At 35.4% G+C, this 22,742-nt stretch overlaps 2 protein-coding genes across 2 annotated transcripts; both read right to left on the bottom strand.

Moving 5' to 3' along the window:
* Positions 1-665: 665 nt before the first annotated feature.
* si:dkey-177p2.18 (phospholipase B1, membrane-associated) lies at positions 666-8,774 on the bottom strand. Its single transcript, XM_051138943.1, has 15 exons — positions 8,207-8,774; positions 7,905-7,995; positions 7,622-7,680; positions 6,756-6,823; positions 6,600-6,643; positions 5,012-5,132; positions 4,808-4,859; positions 4,631-4,711; positions 4,234-4,299; positions 3,741-3,832; positions 3,410-3,491; positions 3,222-3,323; positions 2,979-3,074; positions 1,738-1,809; positions 666-1,605 (listed from the first exon to the last, which is right to left on the bottom strand). The coding sequence occupies exons 2-15, from the start codon at positions 7,945-7,947 to the stop codon at positions 1,453-1,455; spliced, it is 1,131 nt and encodes a 376-aa protein (XP_050994900.1). The 5' UTR covers positions 7,948-7,995; positions 8,207-8,774; the 3' UTR covers positions 666-1,452.
* A 99-nt stretch (positions 8,775-8,873) lies between these two features.
* Positions 8,874-22,513, bottom strand: sel1l (SEL1L adaptor subunit of ERAD E3 ubiquitin ligase). The gene is made up of 21 exons (XM_051138942.1): positions 21,926-22,513; positions 21,729-21,775; positions 20,550-20,721; positions 20,052-20,219; positions 19,662-19,767; positions 18,457-18,619; positions 18,200-18,253; positions 18,049-18,108; positions 17,640-17,721; positions 17,311-17,465; positions 15,336-15,392; positions 15,148-15,216; positions 14,943-15,020; positions 14,772-14,834; positions 14,607-14,694; positions 13,930-14,078; positions 13,681-13,846; positions 12,793-12,867; positions 11,846-12,018; positions 10,735-10,863; positions 8,874-10,636 (listed from the first exon to the last, which is right to left on the bottom strand). The coding sequence occupies exons 1-21, from the start codon at positions 21,996-21,998 to the stop codon at positions 10,430-10,432; spliced, it is 2,334 nt and encodes a 777-aa protein (XP_050994899.1). The 5' UTR covers positions 21,999-22,513; the 3' UTR covers positions 8,874-10,429.
* Between the last annotated feature and the right edge of the window lie 229 nt (positions 22,514-22,742).

The raw sequence follows: 22,742 nt of genomic DNA, 5'->3' as shown, positions 1-22,742 counted from the left end.
TCAACGAATTTCCTTAATTTTATTATTTAAATTTAATCACGACAGCCTTAATATATGTGGGACTTTTTTTCTTATTTCGGAGGCATTTTTGCCACAAACCAACATTAAATTGGTTTAAACTGGTCCCACTACCTGTATGCTTTACTACTGACAGAAGACTATCGGCATCAACATTACCTCATATTCTGAGACATCTTCATTATTGATATTGACCAAGGCAATAGCTTAACATTAGGTGTCAATACAAGAGAGTAAACGAATAGCATATGTACACTAAAGCCCCAAAAGCCTTTCAAATATTGGCCTTCCTGCATAAATATGAGTCGATTAAAGGTAAATTAAAAGCAAAACAGGACAGCCTTAAATTCACTGATCTCCAGGACAGAAAAAGATCCAAATGAGATACCAGCATTAATAATAGACATTACTTCCTGTGGCAAAATAACATCTGCAGATAGTTTCTTTGTTGTGTATTTCTTTTTAAAAGGCTTTTAAATAGAAAGACAAGCTAATATTAGCAAGCCTAGATGTATAAAGTGGGTCAAAACACATCTGCTTTGAAAGATAATATTTATGAATATTAAGCACTCAGCTAAGTTTGGACAAATGCGGACAGAATGAAACAGACTGACAAAACATCAACATGTTTATTAGAAACCATTCCTATAACCATTTTAAATAGGCCTACTTTTTTCGTTAACAACTATAAATATGAGATCTTTGATTGGTAATGGAGGAATTCATTCAACAAACCACGAATAACCTTCAGCTGTATAGAAAAACATACTTTCAATGCATAAAAAGGAAGGAAAACAGGTAAGCATCCCTTCTGAAAGCTTTATTTGAGAAGACCATAAGCACTTCTCATGTTGCAGCATCCAAAGCAATTATCTCATTACTGTGGGCATTAAGATTTACTTTGCACCATGTTCTCAGAAGCAAAACAGTTGTTCTCCGTCAACATTCAATTCCTTTATCGACACAGGCTTAATGAGTTTACAATATAACCTCTGGCCGTTTTTATTCAAACCATCCGGAATTAGCTTACACAGTTACCTTCCGTACCTAAATTAATTATAGCAGCATTACGCAGAGCTAAAAGTGGCTTTGCACCTGCTCTTGTGCTATTTTGGTTGGGTATATCAGAAAAGGTCATCACATTAGCGTATATTTTTCTATTCTGAGGTTTCAACATTCCCATTTCCATTGCATAAACTCTACAGAGCAATTAAATATGATATTGACTCTAACCAAGTCTTCATATTTTGCCATATTTTAGACTGATAACGTGTTATTTATCTTTTACTCCCTCATTTTCCGCTTTATCATAGATCGTCCTGCAGTGGCTCAGGTCTCAGAATAGATCCTCAATGGTTGAAAGCATTGATATCCAGCCCAAGTAGAACATCGGGTGGGCAGACATGATGTACCACGATACTCCATATGGATGTCCTACAAGGAGGCCAGATTAACAGCCAACCACAGTGGAAGGAAAGCCAAGATGAGGTGGAGAACAGTTAGTCTGATGCCAGCTGACTGGGGCATCTCAGGAAGCGATGGGCCTGACTTTGCAGCACTGGGTCTGGTGTAAATGTACGGATGACTCTGGGATTTGTCAGTTTGAGCATGAAAGACAATTAAAGCATGCAATAATGGAATTAGCCAGAAAATCCAACACATCATGTTATTATAGTGACATAATGGTGTAATACAATTACACTAAGAATCTGTTCTTACCACAGGGGGGCAAATGAGCTCAATAGGGTTAGAAAAGCTCTGCACCATGAACTTCTCCCCCTCAGGTTGAAACTTGCCCCGCAAAAAATGAGAGAAAAGATTTTAGAATGACATACAGTAGCTGTATGACAGTGACACATAATCAGAGGTTGTACTGGTAAAATACCTCAAATGTTCTGCACTGCACATCAAAATGATATTTTATACTTTTTAATATTTTATTTCATTTATTCTTTTTTTTCCATTTTATTTAAATATTATCTTAACTTTATATAATTTATATTTTAAATATCTTAAATTATTTCATTTTATTTTATTTCTTTTTATTTTATATTATTTATTTTTATATTATTACTTTTTATATTATCTTACGTTTTGTTTTGTATTTTCTTAATTTTACATTATTGATATTTTAAATATTTTAAATTATTTTATTTTATATATTTTTTAAAAATGTATATTTATATTCTGAATATTTTCTTAATTTCATATTATTTATATTCTGAATATTTTATTTTATATATTCTTAATTTTACATTTATATTTTACATATATTTTATTAAATTATATATTTTCTTTTTTTTTCTGAATTATTTTATATTAGGCCTATTTTAGATTTTATTTTGTATTTTTTAACTTTACATTACTGATATTTTAAATAAATTTAAATGATTTTATTTTCTATTTTCCTAATTTTATATTATTTTATATATTTTCTATTTCATTTTTAAATTTATATTTCCTTTATTTTTATTTTATATTGTCTTCTTTAATTTTTTATTTTATTTTGTGTTTTATTTTGTATTTTCTTAATTTTACATTACTGATATTTTAAATATTTTAAATGATTTTATTTTGTATTTTCCTAATTTTATATTATTGATATTTTAAATATTGTAAATTATTTTATTTTATATTTTCTTAATTTATATTATTTATATTCTGAAGATTGTAAATTATTTAATTTTATATTTTTAAAACTGTATTTCTATTTTAATTTTTTTATTTTATATTTTCCTAATTTTATATTATTTATATTCTAATTATACTTTCTTAATTTATATTATTTATATTCTGAATATTGTAAATTATTTTATTTTATATTTTCTTAATGTTATATTATTTATATTCTAAATATTGTAAAATATTTGATTTTCTATTTTCTTTATTTTATATAGTTTATATTCTAAATATTTTTATTTTATTTTATTATATTTTTTATTTAAAGTTTAAGTTGTTACCATGTTGTTCCACAGTCCCTTGGCTAACTCCTCATGTCCTTTCATGGTGAAGTGGAAACAATCCGGAGTAAAAAAGCTCATGTCAATCTTCCCATTCTAATCAGAGGAAAATACAAAAGCACAAATTATGAACAGCACATTCATATTTTAACGTAAACTTTACCATTTAAACCTTAACGCAAAACTAGCAGCAAAATGCCACAGACTATAGTAATTACTAAAAAGTCAGTGGTCACTACTCACAGGGAGTCTCGGAGGATCTGCTTGTTTCAGGAATGGCTGCAAAACTACAGCGAAGTCATTCTTAAAGAAACGGTCAGTGTGCAAGAGCTGCTCCAGTGCTTTCTGAGACAAAAGTCATTCGATGTCATTCAGTGTAAAATTCCAGATTCGTAATAGAACTCTATGAATAATTCTGAAAGCAAACACACCTGGAATTCTAGGTTGACTCCAACCAGCTCCTTCAGATCAGCAGATCCCGCAGCAGGCTTCACCAGACAGGAACAGAATGACCTGAAGAGATCAGAGCATTGAATAGGAGAGAAATTATCCTGTAGCACTCAAAGAATAAAGATGACATTCCAACCATCTCAAGCAAAACAGCCTGAATGTTGTTAACCAACATTTAAATAGAGTTTTGATTTAATGATTTTGAAATTGACTAGATATGCATTGCATATGCACTTTTCATGTGCAATCATCATCTAAGACAGCGCTTTCTATCTTTACTCAATTTTAAAAGCTTGATTCAATTCCCTGTACCTTTGGAGCAGACATCCTGGCGTAGGCTTCTGTACTTCCCTCAGGGTCTCCATCGGCAGGATCTGGACCACGTTCACTATCATTCGAGGAACCTGCAAAGGTAAATTAAAAGAAAATGTTCAAAAACACTACCAATTATTTGATAAAAAATACAGTACAAACAATAATTGTGTTAAATATTGGTAAAGCCATTTTTTCAACATTACTCCATTACTCCAGTCTTCAGTATCACATGATCTTTCAGAATTTATTATAATATGCTGATTTGGTGCTCAAAAAACATTTATATTATCATCAATAATGGAAACATTTGCGCTACGTAATATATTTGCGAAAACTTAATTTTAAGTTAAAAAAAATAAAGTTCAAAAGAAACACAATTAATTGAAATATGTTTTGTACTTTAACTACTAAAGTACTTTAACTTTTGAGCAATTTAAAATATATGGTACAGTACATTCAATTCAAATGGCTTCAAATCTCAGAAAATTACCTCATTCATCAGCATTTCCAAGGACACAGTCATGTAATGGACAAAGTTCTCCACTGAAAACAGGGACTGTGTGTATAAATAGAGAACAAATTTAGAGGCTCCAAAAACACACTCCTACAGGACAATATGTCTGAACACAGAACAGTCTTTAAAGGTCACTTCGGCACTTTGACTAGGCTAGAACTGCCATTTCTCAAAAAGCAAACATTTGTAAGCACCAATACAACTACTAATGCTGATAATGATCGTCTTTACGAGCATCTCTGTTCACAATCAGTTTAACATTTATCTTAAGCCTCCTCTAGTTCCTGCTTTGACACTGTGAACAAAATTTGTCAATACTGTAGAAGAATCTTCAGTCTGTAGTTTGCCAAAGAAACAGCTTTGTAAGCAATGCCTTGTCTTTGCAGTAATCACAGATGTCATTCATCCCAATTAGAATGGTCAACAGTTTCCAGTCCTCATCAAAGTCAATATCCTGTAGCAAAAGATGGAAAAAAATAAATAAATATCATAACAACGCCCAGATTTCACCATCTGTATTTCATATATATTCAAAAGCAATGCAACTTACCTCATACGTTTTCAAAGTGTCAATCAAATGTCTGACTTGTTCAGGAAGATTACTAGGAAGACAGCAAAATTCATATCATCAACTGATAAAATACCACAGCAAAATGAAAAACACAGTTAAGGTAAAAAAAAATCTTCATAGCATATCAAGTTTCATCTGTAACAACCATTTATGAAGAATGTCTAGTGATGTACTGGCATTTACAAGGTGTTGTGTCCAGTTACAGCCAGGTTAAATCCAGTCTCGCAGAGGGGAGCCGGAGTCCCATGGACCGTCTTAGCTGGGGCAGGTCCGACTAAGATGGGGTTGAAGAGTCGAATGATATCTAAATCATAAGCACAGAACAGTCTAGGTCACCAATGCAGTTAGCCTTTTTATAAACACTTCACAATCAAACTATGAAGATTTCTGATTGAAGACCTTCGTTCATCTTAGTAACACAAATTAGGATATTTCTGATGAAATCAGAGAGCTTTCTCATCCTGCATAGACAGCAATTCAATGTTTAGAAAGTTAATAAGAACACTGTTAAAATAGTCCATGTGACATTAGTGGTTCAACCGTAATGTTATGAAGCTACGAGAATACTTTTTTGTGCAAATAAAACAAACAAAAAACACTTTATTCAACAACTACTCTTCTGTGTCAGTCTTCAACTATTCACGAGTACCATGACGCATACGTGTGGTGCTGCTGACGCAGGAGCCGGCGTTATGACGTAGACCGTATATCGTTCTTAGTTCATTGTCTGTATATTTTGGTTCAAATAAGTAAAGCTGGGCAAAAATTGCAAGTCATCCTCTCTGCTGAAATCTTTAGACACGCTTACAAAGACAGCGTGCATCATCCTCTGTTAGTAAACAAGGTGCAGCGCATCCGGGTTCTTTGCATTCTGGCTTTCTTTGTGCAAAAAACGTATTCTCGTAGCTTCATAAAATTACGTTTGAACCACTGATGTCACATGAACTATTTTTACGATGCCCCAGTGTACAAATTGAAGGGGACCTCCCATAAGCATTAAGGGATCCCCCATAACACACAAAAATATATACTTGGGGGGTCACGTGGTTTTTCATAAAACTAGTAAAAATGAAAATTAAATAAAAAGATTTGATTGCTGTATTAAATTTAGACCTGTTCATGTTACATCATATTTTATTTTTACACGTTTTCACAGCGTTGCTGATTATAGCACACATACATCTCGGAGACGTCTATTTGACGTCTGCATTTACATCTGCAAGACGTATTTGAGTGCAAGAGGGTTTGCTAATCTGCAATGTGTGTATAGGACGTTTCCTATCAGATGTCAGATAGACGTATATTAGATGTCTTTAAGATGTTTATGGTTTAGAATGTATGTAAAACTCAACTTACAAACATCTGTCAGATGTTTGTCCACAGCAGATGCTTTTCAGATCAAGTGATCTTTACAAGACATCTTGCAGACGTACGTGTGCTATTTCAGACACAACTCTATCACTGCGTGATTCAGTCTAATAAAATGCATTTAGAATGATCACAAACTTCAAGATATGGGGGCAGAAAATGACCCCCCAAGAGCTTTGACACAATTTGAACGCTGCAATGTCCTTACCACCTTTCTGGGCCTCGAACAAATCAGTTGCGTTGCTGTCTGTGCAGGGTCATAAAGCTCTCAGATTTCATCAAATATCTTAATTTGTGTTCTGAAGATGAACAAATGTATTACGGGTTTGGAACGACATGAGGGTGAGTAATTACAGAATTTTCATTTTTGGGTGAACTATCCCTTTAAGGCAAAAGAACGTACTTGCCAGTGTAATGACATCTTGAAAGGATCCATAGCCACCAATGCTGTTAAAATATGGAAGAATCACAATAAAACGAACATTTTATTGGCAAATAAAAGCCACATTATTTCTAATACAGAAACAAAACGTAACATTAATATTACTTATACTCTTACCTCCAAGACACGTGACGGAATTCAATAGGTATGCCAAGAACAGTTGTTGCATTTGCACCAATGGCTGTCTACAAGTGAGACAATAACTATTATTAGAGATTATTATTATTTTGTTCACACACAACTGTATTATAAGTAAATGCATCATTTACTAATTATTTTGTTTTTAATTTGCTATCTGCTTAAAGTCGTTTCACACTATTATGTTGTTTTAAACCTATGTGAAATTTTCTTCTGTGGAAAAAAAAATATATATTTTGAGAAATACCCAATTGTTTTTTTTGTCCAAACAATGAAAGTCAATGGTAACCAAAACTGGTTGGTTACCAACATTCTTCATAATAACATCTTTTGTATTCCACAGAAGATAAAGGTTTGGAACAACATGAAATGATGACAGAATAAGGTAAAAAACTAGTTGTTTACCTTATTTTTGCCGCAAAAAATGAAGGTGTTTAAAGGTAGTGTAGAATTAAAGGGATAGTTCACCCAAAAATGAAAATTCTGTCATTAATACTCACTTTTATGTAAAACCTTTGTTCATCTTTGGAACAAAAATTAAGAATTTTTTGATGAAATCTGAGAGCTTTCTGACCCTGCATAGACACACAACTACCACGTTCGAGGCCTAAAAAGGTTGTAAGGACATCAGTAAAATAGTCCATGTGACATCAGTGGTTCAACCATGATTTTATGATGCCACAAGAATACCCAAACATGAACAAAGGTCTTATGGGTTTGGAACGACATGACAATGAGTAATTAATGACAGTATTTTCATTTTTGCCTGAACTATCCTTTTAATTCTGTCGTCACCTAACTAAAGAGTGTTCTTTAAAACAGAAAAAGGAAAGAATCACACTTACTGTCAGTGAATCCCCAAGGGCAGCAATCACTTTAATATCCGCTGGCTTTACCAGCTCAACTACAATAGAGATACACAGAATCAGAAAATCAGATACCAAAACATGATCTAAAGATGCTGCTGTAATGAAGTTTGCCTGTAGTACAAGAGCTAACATTCATCAACAATGATAAACATCAGCATCTATGTACAAATGACCAAGAAAATGTGAAAAATGTCATTAAAAACTGTAGTCTGTATTCATCACACATTGTGGGCAAAACACTGATCCTAGACCAGCCTACCTGAGGTGGGCACAGAAGAGGAGGGGCTCATGTCAGGACACATGAAAGGTGGGTGCTTGAAACTGATTGGCCTGGTCTTCTCGGGAAACTCCTGTAACGAAATAACAAGCTGGTTTCTGTGAAGACACAACTAAAACATCATTCAGGGAACGGACCACACCATAGACCAACCGGAGAACTAAAACGTTTTTAAAGATAAACCAGTCAAAAGCCTGTATTTATGGCCTTATATGACATCCAAAACACAACAACATCCTTGATGATGCTGATAAAAACATTTCTATCACAAAACACAAACGCACCTTTCTAAGCGCTTCCTCGCTGTAGTGACTGAGTCCTTCCTCATATTCCAGTCTCCACTCATCACCTTTGGGAAAACAGTAAGATCCATGAGCATTTTAGACTTAAAAGATCAAAATATGACAGTCCGGCCTCTATTGGCTAGCACCGAGGCCTTCAACACAGGTCCACACAAACATCTCGTTCTTTCATCCCAGATGAATCTCACACATGTAACGTGGACCCTACGCTCCAGCTCGTCTTCCCAGCTCTGGATGCTTCTAGCACTTACCTTTGACAGGACAGAGGGCTAGCAAGCAGGTTGCCACGGCAATGAAAAGCCACTCCATGGTGGAGCGTTTCCAAGCGGGTTAGCACAATGGATGTGCGTGCAGAGAGAACGGGGCCATTATATCAGCGCCCCTTTATCTCCCCCACCCAAAACAGCTGAGTGACGAAGTTCAGGCCCACCGACATAAAGCATGATCTGGGCGCACATGCAACTACCAGAGGACTGGTGACCATTCACAACTTTAGAGGGCTTTAATAGAAACCGTGTCGCATTGGGGCCTGGGAGAAACAGACTGGGAGCTCAATTCAGATCGGGACCAGGAATCTTTGTAGAGAGTGGATGTTTGTTTGGACTGAGTAGCATCTGTAGGTCTAATTATATTAAGATAGGAAATTACATTCAGTTGTGAACCCATTGATTTTTATTAGTTATTTAGAAACATTGCCATTTGAAAATGTAATCATTTCCTTTTTAAGACTCATCGGTTGTTATATCAGTATTTTGAGTGGTTTGATTGACATGGAACAAGGAAGAATCTGTTATATTACTTTCAAAGCTTCAAATCATTGCTGAATTGTGAGAACTCTGCAAAAACAAACTAATGCTCTGTGAATCTTCACAAGAAAACAGTTCTTTACATCCTATTCACATACATATGCTTTACATTACAGATCTTTTTTTTTTTTTTACACATCGAAAGTTGTGGTATTGCTACATTACCTGAAACGACAGACACCATCGCCAAATAATCAATAGATATTCTAGACATGCTCGCAATTTTATGATCTGAAATAGTTTTCCTCTAAAAAAAGAAGTTAAAACTGAGATTTAGCACACAAACAGCCATATCCCAAAACGAATCAACTTCCGAAGGTTGATGATAGATTTCACAAAGCTACAGATCTTGCACAAAAATCATCAAAAATATTTCTGTGAGCACTCAAAGTATTGATCTTGAAATAAAAAAAGGAAAATGTGTCTTGTAATGCCAAAAAGCGAGCATTATAGCAATACAGCAACCCATTCATCAATTTAAATAGTTTTTCTTGTATGCAGAGGAATATAAATCCCATTTTGGAAAGGTTGAACGAGTGAGAAGAATGAGCTTTGAGGTAACTACAGCTTCAACAATTTGAAACATACTGGACACCAGCCATAATTGCACTAAATCTTTATCATAAACACCCTACAGACATACTTTTGTAACAATGAAAGGAGGTCAAGGGCAGTAGTCATCTGAATGAATCAAGATTTGGCAAGGTGAGCGTTTATGGCAATTAAAAGCCTTATGAAAGACCGCTAACCTTAAATTACTTACCATGTAGGTTATTCATATATAACTGTGCACGTTTTAATCAAGACAGTAAAATCTACATCTGTGCTGGTGAAAACTACTTTTGTCCAAATACTGACTTTATAAATAATTTCTTGTCTGTGAAAAAAAGCCACTTAAATTAAAGCATGCTGAGAGTATGAACTTTTTACATATCGACTTCGCATCCCAAAGAGGCATGGTGTCCAAGTCCGAATTTGTACCAAAAAAAAATAATAATCTGAATGGGTTGCACAAAATAGGTTCGATCCTTGGCTTTTAGCACAGTGGCAAGCGGAAGCAGAAACAACTAATGGAGTTCATTCAGCAATGTTGTCTTTTTTTTCCCCCCACATAGTGAGCGTTGATTTGCACAAATGTTATTTCACCTGGCAAAACCCTGAGGCGCACAATTAAGATATTGTAGTTCATCTAGTTCTTCCCCATAAGCCACAGTTAAAAGACTAAAGAGGGGCTGGACAGGGCAACAAGAGTCTTGAAAGCTCCTTTGGGGCTTATAGGATTAAAGACCACAGCAGGGCGTAAGTGTCAGCGGCTGTATTAGGGAGAGAGAAACACTCAATTCGTTCTCCCGCAATCCTAGTCCTGTTCCTTCACCTCCACCCTGATTTCTGCTCTCTCTCATTGTTCTTCAGGCTCTCCGGCTGGCTGCTCAGCCTGGGCTGGAGGTCTAGGGGGCGCTGCAGGGGCTCTAGGTACGGCTTGGTGTTGTCTCTGCCGATATGCGATTACTGTGCCCAGGAGCAAAGCAATGACAGTCATGAGGTACAGATCCCACTCTGGACCTAATAGCTGGTCAAGATCAACCTGAGATACAAGCTCCTTCAGCTGAAGAAAAAAAAAAGAAAAGAATAAAGATTCATGTTATTCCTTGAGTTTAGACAAATCAGATTTCAGGTTGATCCTCACTGACATATTTAACTTACATTGAGATCCTGCAGGTACTGTAGTGCATAAATGAGGCCCAGCTTGCACAGGGCCAGGAACACAGGAACTTGGGCATCAGGACTGGCTTCTGCAGCCATGTCATAGAAACGTTTAGCCAGATGAATGTCCTGTGGAGGAACAATCCAAAAAATGAGTGCAATGTATACACTATACTTTAAGAAATTAATACTTTTATTCAGCAAGGATGCATTAAATTGACCAAAAGTGACAGTGGAGAGATTTATGAGGTTACAAAAGTTTTGCAATTCAAGTAAATGCTGTTCTGTTGAACTCTTTTTAACAAAGAATCCTGAAAAAAATCTGTTTCCACAGAAACGCTAAGCAGCATAACTGGTTTCAAACTGATAATTCAAAACTGATTAACACTGATTACGTTTATTGTGCACCAAATCAGCACACTAGAATGATTTCTGAAAGATCATGTAGAATGATCATGTGACACTGAAGACTGAAGACTTGCCATCACAGGAATAAATTACATTTTTAAATACACTACCAGTCACAAGTTTTTGAACAGTAAGATTTTTAATGTTTTTTTTAAGAAGTCTCTTCTGCTCACCAAGCCTGCATTTATTTGATCCAAACTATAGCAAAAACAGTGAAATTTTGAAATGTTTTTACTATTTAAAATAACGGTGTTCTATTTAAATACATTTTAAAATGTAATTTATTTCTGTGATTTCATCAGCATCATTACAAAAATTTACATTAAAAAATTCTACTCAGCTTTTTTCAACATAATAATAATTTAAAAAGTGCTTTTTGAGCAAATTAAAATATTAGAATGATTTTTGAAGGATCATCTACTTTGAAATGGAATGTAATCACTGGAATAAATTACATTTTAAAATATATTCAAATAGAAAACGTTAATAAAGTTATTTAAAATAGTAAAATAGTAAATAGTGAAATAGAAAATAGTAAAATAGAAAACAGCTATAGTAATTTGTCACAATTTTACTGTTTTGAATAAAAAAAAAGGCAGCTTTGGTGTACATAAGACTTTTTTCAAAAGCATTTCACAGACCCCAATCTTTTGAACGGTAGTGTACATGCTTGCTGTTGGGTAAAAATGCATGGCTATTTCACCTGTTTAATACCAAGGCCCTTCTCATGCATATAGCCTAAGTTGAACATGGCCTGTGCACTATGCTGTTGCTCAGATGCCAGACGATAATGAATGACTGCAGTCTCGTAGTCCACATCAGTGCCATAGCCGTAGAAATGATAGTCACCCAGCTTGATTCTAGCCACTGTGTAGCCTATTAACAAAACAAAAGATAGAACAGATCGTTTTACAGAGGTCCTAGTTGTTCAACAGCTTGACAGAGCAAATAAACACTTGCTATATATATATATATATATTTTTAAGTTTATTTTACAACAGTGATTATGTAGCTGCGTGTAGAAGATTAGCTGCCAGGAACAACAGAAAAATAAAGTTCTATCATGACAACGCTCTGAAGATTTTAACATGGTAATGCACTGAATTGCTGCTGCTGTTGGTTATTGCTGTTGTTGTAGATTATTGCTGCTGCTGATACATACACAGATACAGTGCTGTGAGTATTTAAGACATACTGCTGCTGCACAAATAGCATATATAATAACTCGTAGCAGATCTATAGACGTGGAGCTGGGGAAGTGGAGGGTTTCATAGTAACTTTGAAAGCGCACTGCAAAATGCTCTAGTGAATGCTAACCAGCCGTTTATATATAAAGCAGAAAGCTCATTGGCTGCGTATGCAACATGAACCAATCAGCTTGTACCAAGTAGTTTAACGCTGTGAATATCATCATTTTGTGGTCCCATCAGCCTACGCCATCTAGAGTTTCATGACAGACCTTGGCATTTTAGCAGTAATGATACTGAAATGTGAGACAGGAGGATGCTGTGAGTGACCAATCAGAATCAAGTATTTGAGAGAGCCATGTAGTAAGCGGTTATATTTGTCTCACTATAATGGTTGTAAGGTCATCAAAGCACTTTGGCATTTTACTAGAGTGAATGTGTGGGTTGAAGAGAACAGTCTAACCTTGAGCAGCTGCTCTGGTCCAGTGGAGCAAAGCCCGTGGGTACGTTTCATTCTCATTGAAAATCTGTGACCCCTCTGAAATATACAGACAGAGACACACAGTTAAATTTATCTTTGCAAAAGTGAAATGGCTTAATTTAACTGGGTTTTAATTTACCAAGGGACAATAAACAGAAAGGGAACATCTTTATAAGTAGCCTCTCAGGCTTTCTATGCAGACTGCTTTAGCTTCACAAAGATTCTGTGACCATGGCGTTTCTTTAATAATTAAGATTTTTAAAAATTAGTCATACATCCATGACTCCTCATGCTTTTTTTTTTAAAAATAAAATAAAATAAGTAAAAAAGTAAAATTGCCACCTTTTCACAAGTATGGGAAATCTGCTCTTTACTAAAAAATTTTTAAAAATTCAGACTATGGTCAGGGAAGATGGCAAGACATTTAAAGTATACATATACTGCATATACATATTAAGATGTTCTTGTTCTGTTTCATATATTTTTAAAATAAAAATATGGTTTAAAAACAATTCAAATTACATTAAAATATTCTCGGAGCTTCATAAAATTAAGGTTGAACCACTGATGTCACATGGACTATTTTAACAATGTCCTTACTACCTTTCTGGGCCTTGAACATGGTAGTTGCTGTCTATGTAGCGTCAGAGAGCGCACAAATTAAAAAAAAATCTTTAAAAAAAACATCAAAAATCAAAAATATCTTAATTTGTGTTCCGAAGATGACTGAAGGTCTTATGGGTTTGGAATGACATGACAGTGAGTAATTAATGACAGAATTATTGTTTTTTTAAAAACTATCCTTTTGATATGCATGTAGGTGTTGGGGGTCTAGCACCCTCTGGTGGTAGTGGCAGAGCACTGACTCACTTTGATCGAGGATGAAGGCCACATTGCTCTGGGCGACCTCGTAACCCTGTTCGGCCAGCAGTAGATACTGTACTAGAGCAGAGTCCATGTCGCCCTCCTTAAAGCTTCCGTATGCTGTCATGAGTCTCTCAGACCAGCGGCCACGTTCACACACGTTCTTGAAGAGCTGGTTTCACAAACATATATATACAGTCAACTATCAGAAAAGCTTTATGAAACATGGCTATATGCATGATGAAAATGTCTCACCTCCACTGCTGTGTGGCAGGAGCGCATGACCCCAGTCCCTGTGGCATGCATCTGGGCTAGATTATAGAAGGCTAGGATGTGACCCGCTTGAGATGCCAGGTTGAAGAATTTAAGAGCCTGCTTGTAATCACGTTTCACTCCGATTCCATCTAAAATATGAAGTAAGTGAAAATCATGAATTCACTTTTCATACTCTCAACACCCACCAGCTGACATGACTAACACACTTCTCAGTCCTCAATGTTTGTCAAGATCATGTCAAAGCAGAATGCAGGTGGGAGTTTGTCATAGCAACAATCACCTAGGCAACTAAACTAAAAGGAGTCAGCCGTGATTTAAGATAAAAATAAGATAAATCGCAGCTGAAGTGGCGGAACAGTTCACTAGACATGCAGGTAGAAAGAGGGAAAAGAAAAACGTTCTGAAGAAATATATATAGAGCAAAATTTCACAACATAAATTTTCATAGCTTTTCCAAATTTGTTTTAAATTTGAGTACATGAATATTAAACTTCTTAGGTTAACTAATGCATTACTGTATTTGTAAAAATATTTCTATATCAAATGTAACATTTAAGATGAAGGGAATGTTAAAAAAAAAAAAACCCTCATGAATTATGAATTCTGGTGTTTTTGTGGAATGATTCACATGCAATCTCTGTCCAACACACACTTACTGTAGTACATGGTTCCCAGCTGTAACTGTCCGTCCACCCAGCCTTGCTCTGCAGCCTTCTGAAAATACTTCAGTGCCAGGTCATAGTTCTGCAGCATTGAGAAGAAACAATGACTCGAATGTCTTTCAGTAATCACAAAATGTTCATCTCATCTAGGAAACTCACCACAGGAACACCCCTTCCATACAGGTAAGCCATACCAAGGCCACTCTGGCCAACTGGATTTCCCTAAAAGATGCCAACAAAATTACAGATTAGAGGTGAACAGTGAAAATATGCCGTTTCTGAATCTTGACAAGGAAAAAAGAAAAAAGAAAAAAGAAAAAAGATTCTCACCAAGTCTGCAGCCTTCTTGAAATAATGCAGGGCTGTGTCATTGTTCTGAGCCACATACTCACTGCCTTCAGAATACATCTGAGACAACAGAATGTGAGTCAGAGAAAGAAAGATGGACACACAGAGTTTGAAAAATTAAAACAAGAGTGAGATCACTCAATTACAGTCCAGGAAAGCTAAAAAATAACAAGGACTAAGTCTATACCTTTCCAAGGAAGGCCATTGCATGTGTGTTTCCTGCATTTGCTGCTTGGTTGAAGTACTCATATGCTCGCTGAAAATTAATGACAAATAGAAAGTAACTATAAAATCATTACTTCAAATCATTGGACAAAATGCAAATAAGATGGCAGAGCCCCTAAAAAAAAAAAAAAAAAAAAAAAAAAAAATTACCTGATGATTCTGTTCTACACCTCGTCCTCCATGTAAATGTAACTGGCCCAGACCCACCTAGACAAAAAATTAAAATGTCATGGTAATAATCAAAAACATTGTAGTAGATCAAAAGCTGTGTTCATTTTGACAGCAAATTTTGAATTAGTCTTAGTCACAGTCTCTTGACTAAAATGCCATTTAGTTTTAGTCATATTTTAGTCATCTGAATTGCTTTTGTCTAGTTTTAGTCGACTAAATCTACAGTTTAGTTAAAGGATTAGTTCACTTACAGGACGAAAATTTACAGATAATTTACTCACCCCCTTGTCATCCAAGATGTCCATGTCTTTCTTTCTTCAGTTGTGAAGAAATTATGTTTTTTGGTTTTTTTTAAGGAAAACATTTCAGGATTTTTCTCCATACAATGGACTTCTATGGTGCCCGCAAGTTTGAACTTCCAAAAAGCAGTTTAAATGCAGCCTCAAAGGGCTCTAAACAAACCCAGCCGAGAAAGAACCCAGCTGTCTTATCTAGTGAAATGGTTATTTTCTAATAAAAAACATGTACAATTTATATACTTGTTAAACCTTAAATGCTCGTCTTGTCTAGCTTTGCGATGTGCAGGTGTACTTATGTGCACTCCAGTTCAATATAGTTAGGGCAGTGGTTTTCAAACCGGTCCTAGAAGCACCCCTGCCCTCCACATTTTGTATGTCTCCCTTATCAGACACACTCAATTCATGTTGTGCAGTTTCTACTAACGAGCTGATGAGTTGAATCAGGTGTGTTAGATGAGGGAGACATACAAAATGTGCAGGGCAGGGGTTTGAAAACCACTGAGTTAGGGTATGTCGAAGGCCTTTACAAAAAAAGGTAAAACAAAGCAAAGTAGGACAATTTCGAAGTTGGAAGAGAAAATGAGACGGGGGGTTCTTCAACATACCCTAAATGTCTTAAACCAGAGTGCACAGAGTACACATGCGCATCGCGAGCTGGACAAGACAAACATTTGTAGTTAAAAAGTATATAAATTGTTAAAAAAAAAAAAAAAAGTAGAAAATAACCGGCTGTTTCACTAGATAAGACCTTTCTTCCTCAGCTGGGATCGATTAGAGCCCTTTAAAGCTGCTTTAAACTGCATTTTGGAATTTCACACTCACAGGCACCACAGAAGTCCACTATTTGGAGAAAATTCCTGAAATGTTTTCCTCAAAAAAACAATTTCTTATAACTGAAGAACGAAAGACATGAACATCTTGGATGACAAGGTCAGTAAATTATCTGTAATTTCTTGTTCTAGAAGTGCACTAATCCTTTAATGACTAGTTTGGATTCAGTCAATAGCAGTGATTTTCTGTCTCTTTTGTTGGTTGATTAACAACAATGGCAGACAATAGCAACTAAATTACGTTGCTGTCCCTTTAAAACCAAAAGCACAGATGCAATGTACTGATCCACATCTGAAATTTTCCCAAATGTTTACATTCACTTGAGATGTAACGTAAAGTGTGTTTGCGTTAATACTCATCAAAATGGACAATTCAACATCATTTTGTGTGTATTTCTCCATTAATGTGACACAAAAGACATTTTTAATGTTTTGAGACATGCAGCAAGTGTATCCTAGTTTATATCCCGCCGTATAGATAAATAGACTATGTTACAGTTCAAATGTGTGCATCTAACACCCTAACCACGCAGGAGATTGGTTCTGACTGGATCTCATTCTAAATTGTCCCTCCCTCAATTTCATCGCAATTTTATTTGTTGACAAAAATGTCAAAGGATTTTCATCATAGTTTTTGTCATTCAAAACAAGTTTTACTACATTATTGTCTGTAAAAAAAAAATAAAAATACGAAATTTGTCAACAAAATTAACACAGATCAAAAGGCCATTAATACATTAGCTGTAGTGACACAGTCCATGTTCAACTTCAAACAATGCCACAGGTTGAAATTCTTACAAACAAATCAAAATGGTTTTATTTTACCTGTGCCTGCACATCTCCTTTCTCAGCCAAAAACTGGTAGTACTGGATTAAATCCTCCTCAAGCATTCCACTGCTAGAACCAGGATTTTCCACTTCATCTAAGAGCCGGATCCGCTGTACTGCACTGCCCCCTGTCAGGGACACGTCGCTGGCCACTAATAAAAAAGAATAAAAGATGTCTTGGGTTACTTTGATATTACAAGACTTAATCATCACTGAGTTCAGATCTGGACTGAGTGAGAACAACTGAGTGATTATTGGTGAGCAGTATGTGATGAGAAAGTATAAGTGTATGTATGAGGACTGCATAGAAATGTGACAAGATTTACCATGATTGGCCACTAGTCTGTAGTGAGTGAGAGCAGATTCACAGCTCTGAGGAACCCCAACACCTCCCCAATATCTGTAGCCCTGAAAAAAATAAAAAACATTGTGGCATTTAGCAGACGGCACAGCCAGGAAATGTAGGCCAAACACAAGCAACAGCACTAATGCATTAAGAAAGTAGTCATGGATAAATTATGGTGCCACAGGATCTGAGGTTTCAACTTTGCTTCATGTAACTGAGCCAACGTGTCGGTCAGAATTTCAATAGGTTTGTTTAGACCCTCAACTTGATATATGCGAAGTCAAATGAAGACTTGACACATACGATAAGCAAGTCATCAAATCTAATTTCCTGGGTGGAACAAGATCCTCCCTTATTTAAAAGATAGAACAGAGAATCATTCTTCTTACCAGAATCATATGTGCTACTAGGTTTCCTCCCAAAGCTCCAAAAGTGTAGTACACCAATGCCTGCAATTAAATAAAATACAGCATTTTCATTAAGCATTCACAATTAAAATAAGCAAGCTGTGCTTTCTAAATAAATGTCATTAGAGCATACCTTTGCTTGACTTGAGTTCACCCCTAATCCTGCAGCATATAGGAAACCAAGTGCCTGTGTGAACACAAATTGAAAATTGGGTCCTCAATATTAAAAAAAGAAATAAAGTTTTCCTGATGCAATAGTACTGCAGTGATAAAACAACCCCACACACAGCTGCTATTCTTATGAAATGGCTTGAAATGAGTCACAGGACAAAAAAAGCATCAGTATTAAGATAGAAAGATGACATTTAGTTAATAAACAGATGCTATTACAGTCTGGGCTTTAGGGGAGCCCTCCAGTGCCAGTTTCTCAAAGATCTCCTTGGCCTGAGGAATGCTCTGGGGTAAGTAGTCTCCAAACAGCATGGCATATGCCACCTTCTCCATGGCCTTGGCATGACCCATCTCTGCAACTTTCAGAAGTCTGTCATACAACCTGAAATACAGAATACAGAACTCAACATAAATATTGTTATAGTTATCTTTGTAGTTAATTTCCTTGTTGCGAATGGGCGTTTAAGGTACAAATTTGCACACTTTAGGGGTAGGTAAGGTACAAAGGTGTATCTTTGAATTATTAGAAGACTTAAAGTACAGTTTTTTTGCAGGTTCAAGGAATAAAAATAACAGGAAAACTGTTGAAATACACTACCAGTCAAAGTTTTTAAAAAAGATTTTTAATGTTTTTTAAAGAAGTCTCTTCTGCTCACAAAGCCTGCGTTTATTTGATCCAATAAACTGATCATTTATTTATCATTTAAAATAACTGCTTTCTATTTGAATACATTTTAAAATGTAATTTATTCCTGTGCTCAAAGCTAAATTTTTAGCATCATTACGCCAGTCTTCAGTGTCATATGATCCTTCAGAAATCATTTTAATATGTTGATTTGCTGTTCAAGAAACATTTTTATTATTATCAATATTTAAAACAGTTGAGTAATTTTTTAAATCAGGATTCCTTGATGAATAGAAAGATCCAAAGATCAGCATTTATCTGAAATAAAAAGCTTTTGTTTCATTATTTATAAAAAAAACATTTATAATATTTTATTTCTATTTCTATTTCAGATAAATGCTGTTCTTCTAAACTTTCTATTCATCGAAGAAACCTGAAAAAAAATATAGTCAGCTGTTTTAATAATAAAAATAAAAATAAATGTTTTTTGAGCAGCAAATCAGAATATTAGAATGATTTCTGAAGGATCATGTGACTGGAGTAATGATGCTAAAAATTCAGCTTTGAAATCACAGGAATAAATGACATTTTAAAATATATTTGATATTTTAAAATATATTTTAAATAGTAAAAATATTTCAAAATATTATTGTTTTTGCTGTAATTTGGATCAAATAAATGCAGGCTTGGTAAGCAGAAGAGACTTCTTTAAAAAAAATGTAAAATCTTATTGTTCAAAAACTTTTGACTGGTAGTGTAGGACCACAAGAAAAAAAACGTAAGGCTCCACAGCACTCACTCTTTCTTCTGGCTCCTTCGGTTGGTGCTGTTAATCATCTTAATTGTGTCCTGGTACTGTTCTTCAGCCTCTTCCACCAACCTCCTCTGCTCTGCCTGCTCTTCCGCTGTGAGGACAGATGGACACATTACACATGCATTTAGTGTAACAACTGAAAGTGCTATAAAAAAAAAAAAAAAGCTGGTAAAAATAGCACTGATCCTTTCACATCTAGATTACTAAAGCAGAAGAGTAGCAAAAACACTTTTCGCGTCTAACATGCCAAAAACTCTTCTGCTTTTAACTAAAGTAGCATTATTATATTTCATGTAGACTGTAGAGTCAAACAGTATGATTCAGTTTTACAGTATAAAGTACACTGAGGTATGCAACCATTAACAGCTCACTCACTTTCACAGAAGCCCCATTTCTTATCGCTGTTGTAGTCATATGTTGTGGCACACCACAGCCTACCATCTCCCCTGCCTACAGTAGTGCACTCCGAGAACTCTTTATCTTGGAACAGAAAAGGAAAGACGCAGGGCTCCCCATGGGCCGTTCCACCAATCGCCACTGGAACTATGATAAACACCAATGAGAAAATGACACAATAACCAGACACTTTCACAGGAAGCCAACTACACACGTTAATGCATGGGTGAGCAGGTTTCTTTTCTCAACAAACAGGTGTAAGTTGGTAAACAACAAAGAAGAAATGATGCAGTAAAAACCTCAGTGACATATGACATAAACCGCATCAAACCCTTGAATTTGTGAGCAAAAGATTAGCTGAGTAGCAAAGGGAGATTAATAAAATGATACTGAATGTGCAGAGAAATCTACTGGCTAAGCCTGAACGCTACATCTTATTCAGGAAGCACCTGCAGACCCGATCTTGCATTTACTCACCTTCTTTATGACGCTCCTGTGGTGGAGGAGGTTGACTCGGAAGGTCTTCCTGTTCAACCCCCTCAACCTCACTCTCCGCTCCAGTGTCTGTTGTACCGTGGTCAGCCTGGGCATCTTTAGGGACATATGCATGTCCCGCCACAATTTTGGAACCATCATTATTATCTGTGCTCTGATTTTGACAAAACCATAGACAGAAAACATGAAATGATTAGTAGGGAAATAAAACTGTTTAAAATAAAAATAAATACGTACGTGCATATATTATATATATTTTTTAATTTAAGAACTGATTGAATTGAACACATATTTAAAGATACATACACAAACAGACATGCACATACACTGCTGTTCAAAAGTTTGGATTTTTTATGTTTTTTAAAGAAGTTCATCAAGGCTGTATTTATTTAATTAAAAATGCAGAAAAAACTGTAAAATACAGCTTTCTATTTTAACATACTTTAAAATGTAATTTATTTCGGTGATCAAAGCTGAATTTTCAGCATCATTACTCCAGTCTTCAGTGTCGCATCATCCTTCAAAAATCAGTGTTGGAAACAGTTGTGCTGCTCAATTTGAACCTGTGATGCCTTTTTCAAGATTCTTTGATGAATAAAAAGCATTTTTTTTAAAAATAGAAATCTTTTCTAATAACATAAGTCTTTATTATCACTTTTTAGCAATTTAACACATCCTTTCTGAATAAAAGTATTAATTTCTTACAAAAAGAAAGAAAGAATAAGAAAGAAAAAAGACCCCAAACCTTTGAACAGTAGTGTATATAATTACAAAATACTTATATTTTAAATAAATGCTGATTTTTTTAATTCAAAGAATCTTAAAAATGTATCACAAAAATAATAAATAAATAGATAGTAGAACTGTTTTCAACACTGATAATAAATTATCTTATTAGAATGAATTCTGAATGATAAAGACTGGAGTAATGATGCTGAAAATGCAGCTTTGATCACCGGAAGGTTATAATTTTAAAGTATATTAAAATACATAACTTATTTTAAATTGTAATAATATTTCACAATATTACGTTTTGTTCTGTATTTTTGTTCAAATAAATGCAGCCTTTTTGTGTGTATACAGTTATGTTTTACAGTGAGAACTTGGAATCTAATGTCTTTTTCTCAAGTGTCACATCACTATGTTTTAAGGCTGTATTACCTGAGAATCACCACCCTCTGCAACTCTTTCATCATCTGGAAGTACTTCTGCAATCAAGATGCCAAACAGTTACAGCTCATATACACTATATTAACGTGCTGTATATATTAAATGTAAATGTTAAACAGCTTAACGTTTTAGGTAACGCATAAATAAACACTTTTGTCCTAATAATTTAAGAAGAGCCTCTGACTCACCACCAGCTGTCACTTGCAAAGTCACAGCTAAAGCCACAATAAGGACCAGACATGACTTTTTAGTAGGATTCATGTTTCCAGAATGTGCAAAACGCAGTGGACGACTAAAATCTGACTTAATTAAATCTGCACCAACTATCTGTTGTCCTAGCTAGCCATCTAGCTACATAAATCTGTCAGTGAACTGCACCTGACTGCATAACCCGACTAGCTACTTGACCAGCGAGCCAATCAACCAGAAACTTGTCCCAAGAGCAAAAATGTATCATAATAAAACAACCCATTCGCATAAACTGAACATTAACACCCTCACCAAAGCATTTTCAGCTAGCAGCTCAATGTAACTAACTCAGTGACAGCCTGTCTACACAGCTAGCACAGCTAAACAAACAACACTTCTCACAGACTAACGCCGTGTCGGTCGCGGAACATGAAAATATTCCAAGACGATTTCCGGAATGATGTTTCCAGGGCAACTGGAACGTTTAGCAAAATCGGCGACACAAGACAATAACAGAAGCTTTCGTTAAGGTTTCTCGTGCTTCAGCATATTCCTGTTCACTGACCGACCCCCTATTTCCTAATCCGCTGCGGCTTCGCCAATTAGGAGACGGGACCGTAGTTAATAGCCAATCGCCGCGCTCCTAGGATCAGTTGACCAATCAGATGTGCACACACAAGAGTATCACGGCTCCTGAGATACGCGAATGGAGCAGAACTGTACACGACAGTTTGCAGGATGTGGAAACGCCTTTGAACAGCTGACTCTCTCTCAGCCGGGTGTGAAGTAAACAGCACGGGAGATATCAACTATTAC

The sequence above is a fragment of the Labeo rohita genome, chromosome 20 (genome assembly GCF_022985175.1).
Source record: "Labeo rohita strain BAU-BD-2019 chromosome 20, IGBB_LRoh.1.0, whole genome shotgun sequence".
In the NCBI taxonomy this organism is placed as follows: domain Eukaryota; kingdom Metazoa; phylum Chordata; class Actinopteri; order Cypriniformes; family Cyprinidae; genus Labeo; species Labeo rohita.
The sequence above is the reverse complement of the archived record's forward strand: the minus strand, read 5'-3'. Positions and strand labels throughout refer to the sequence as shown.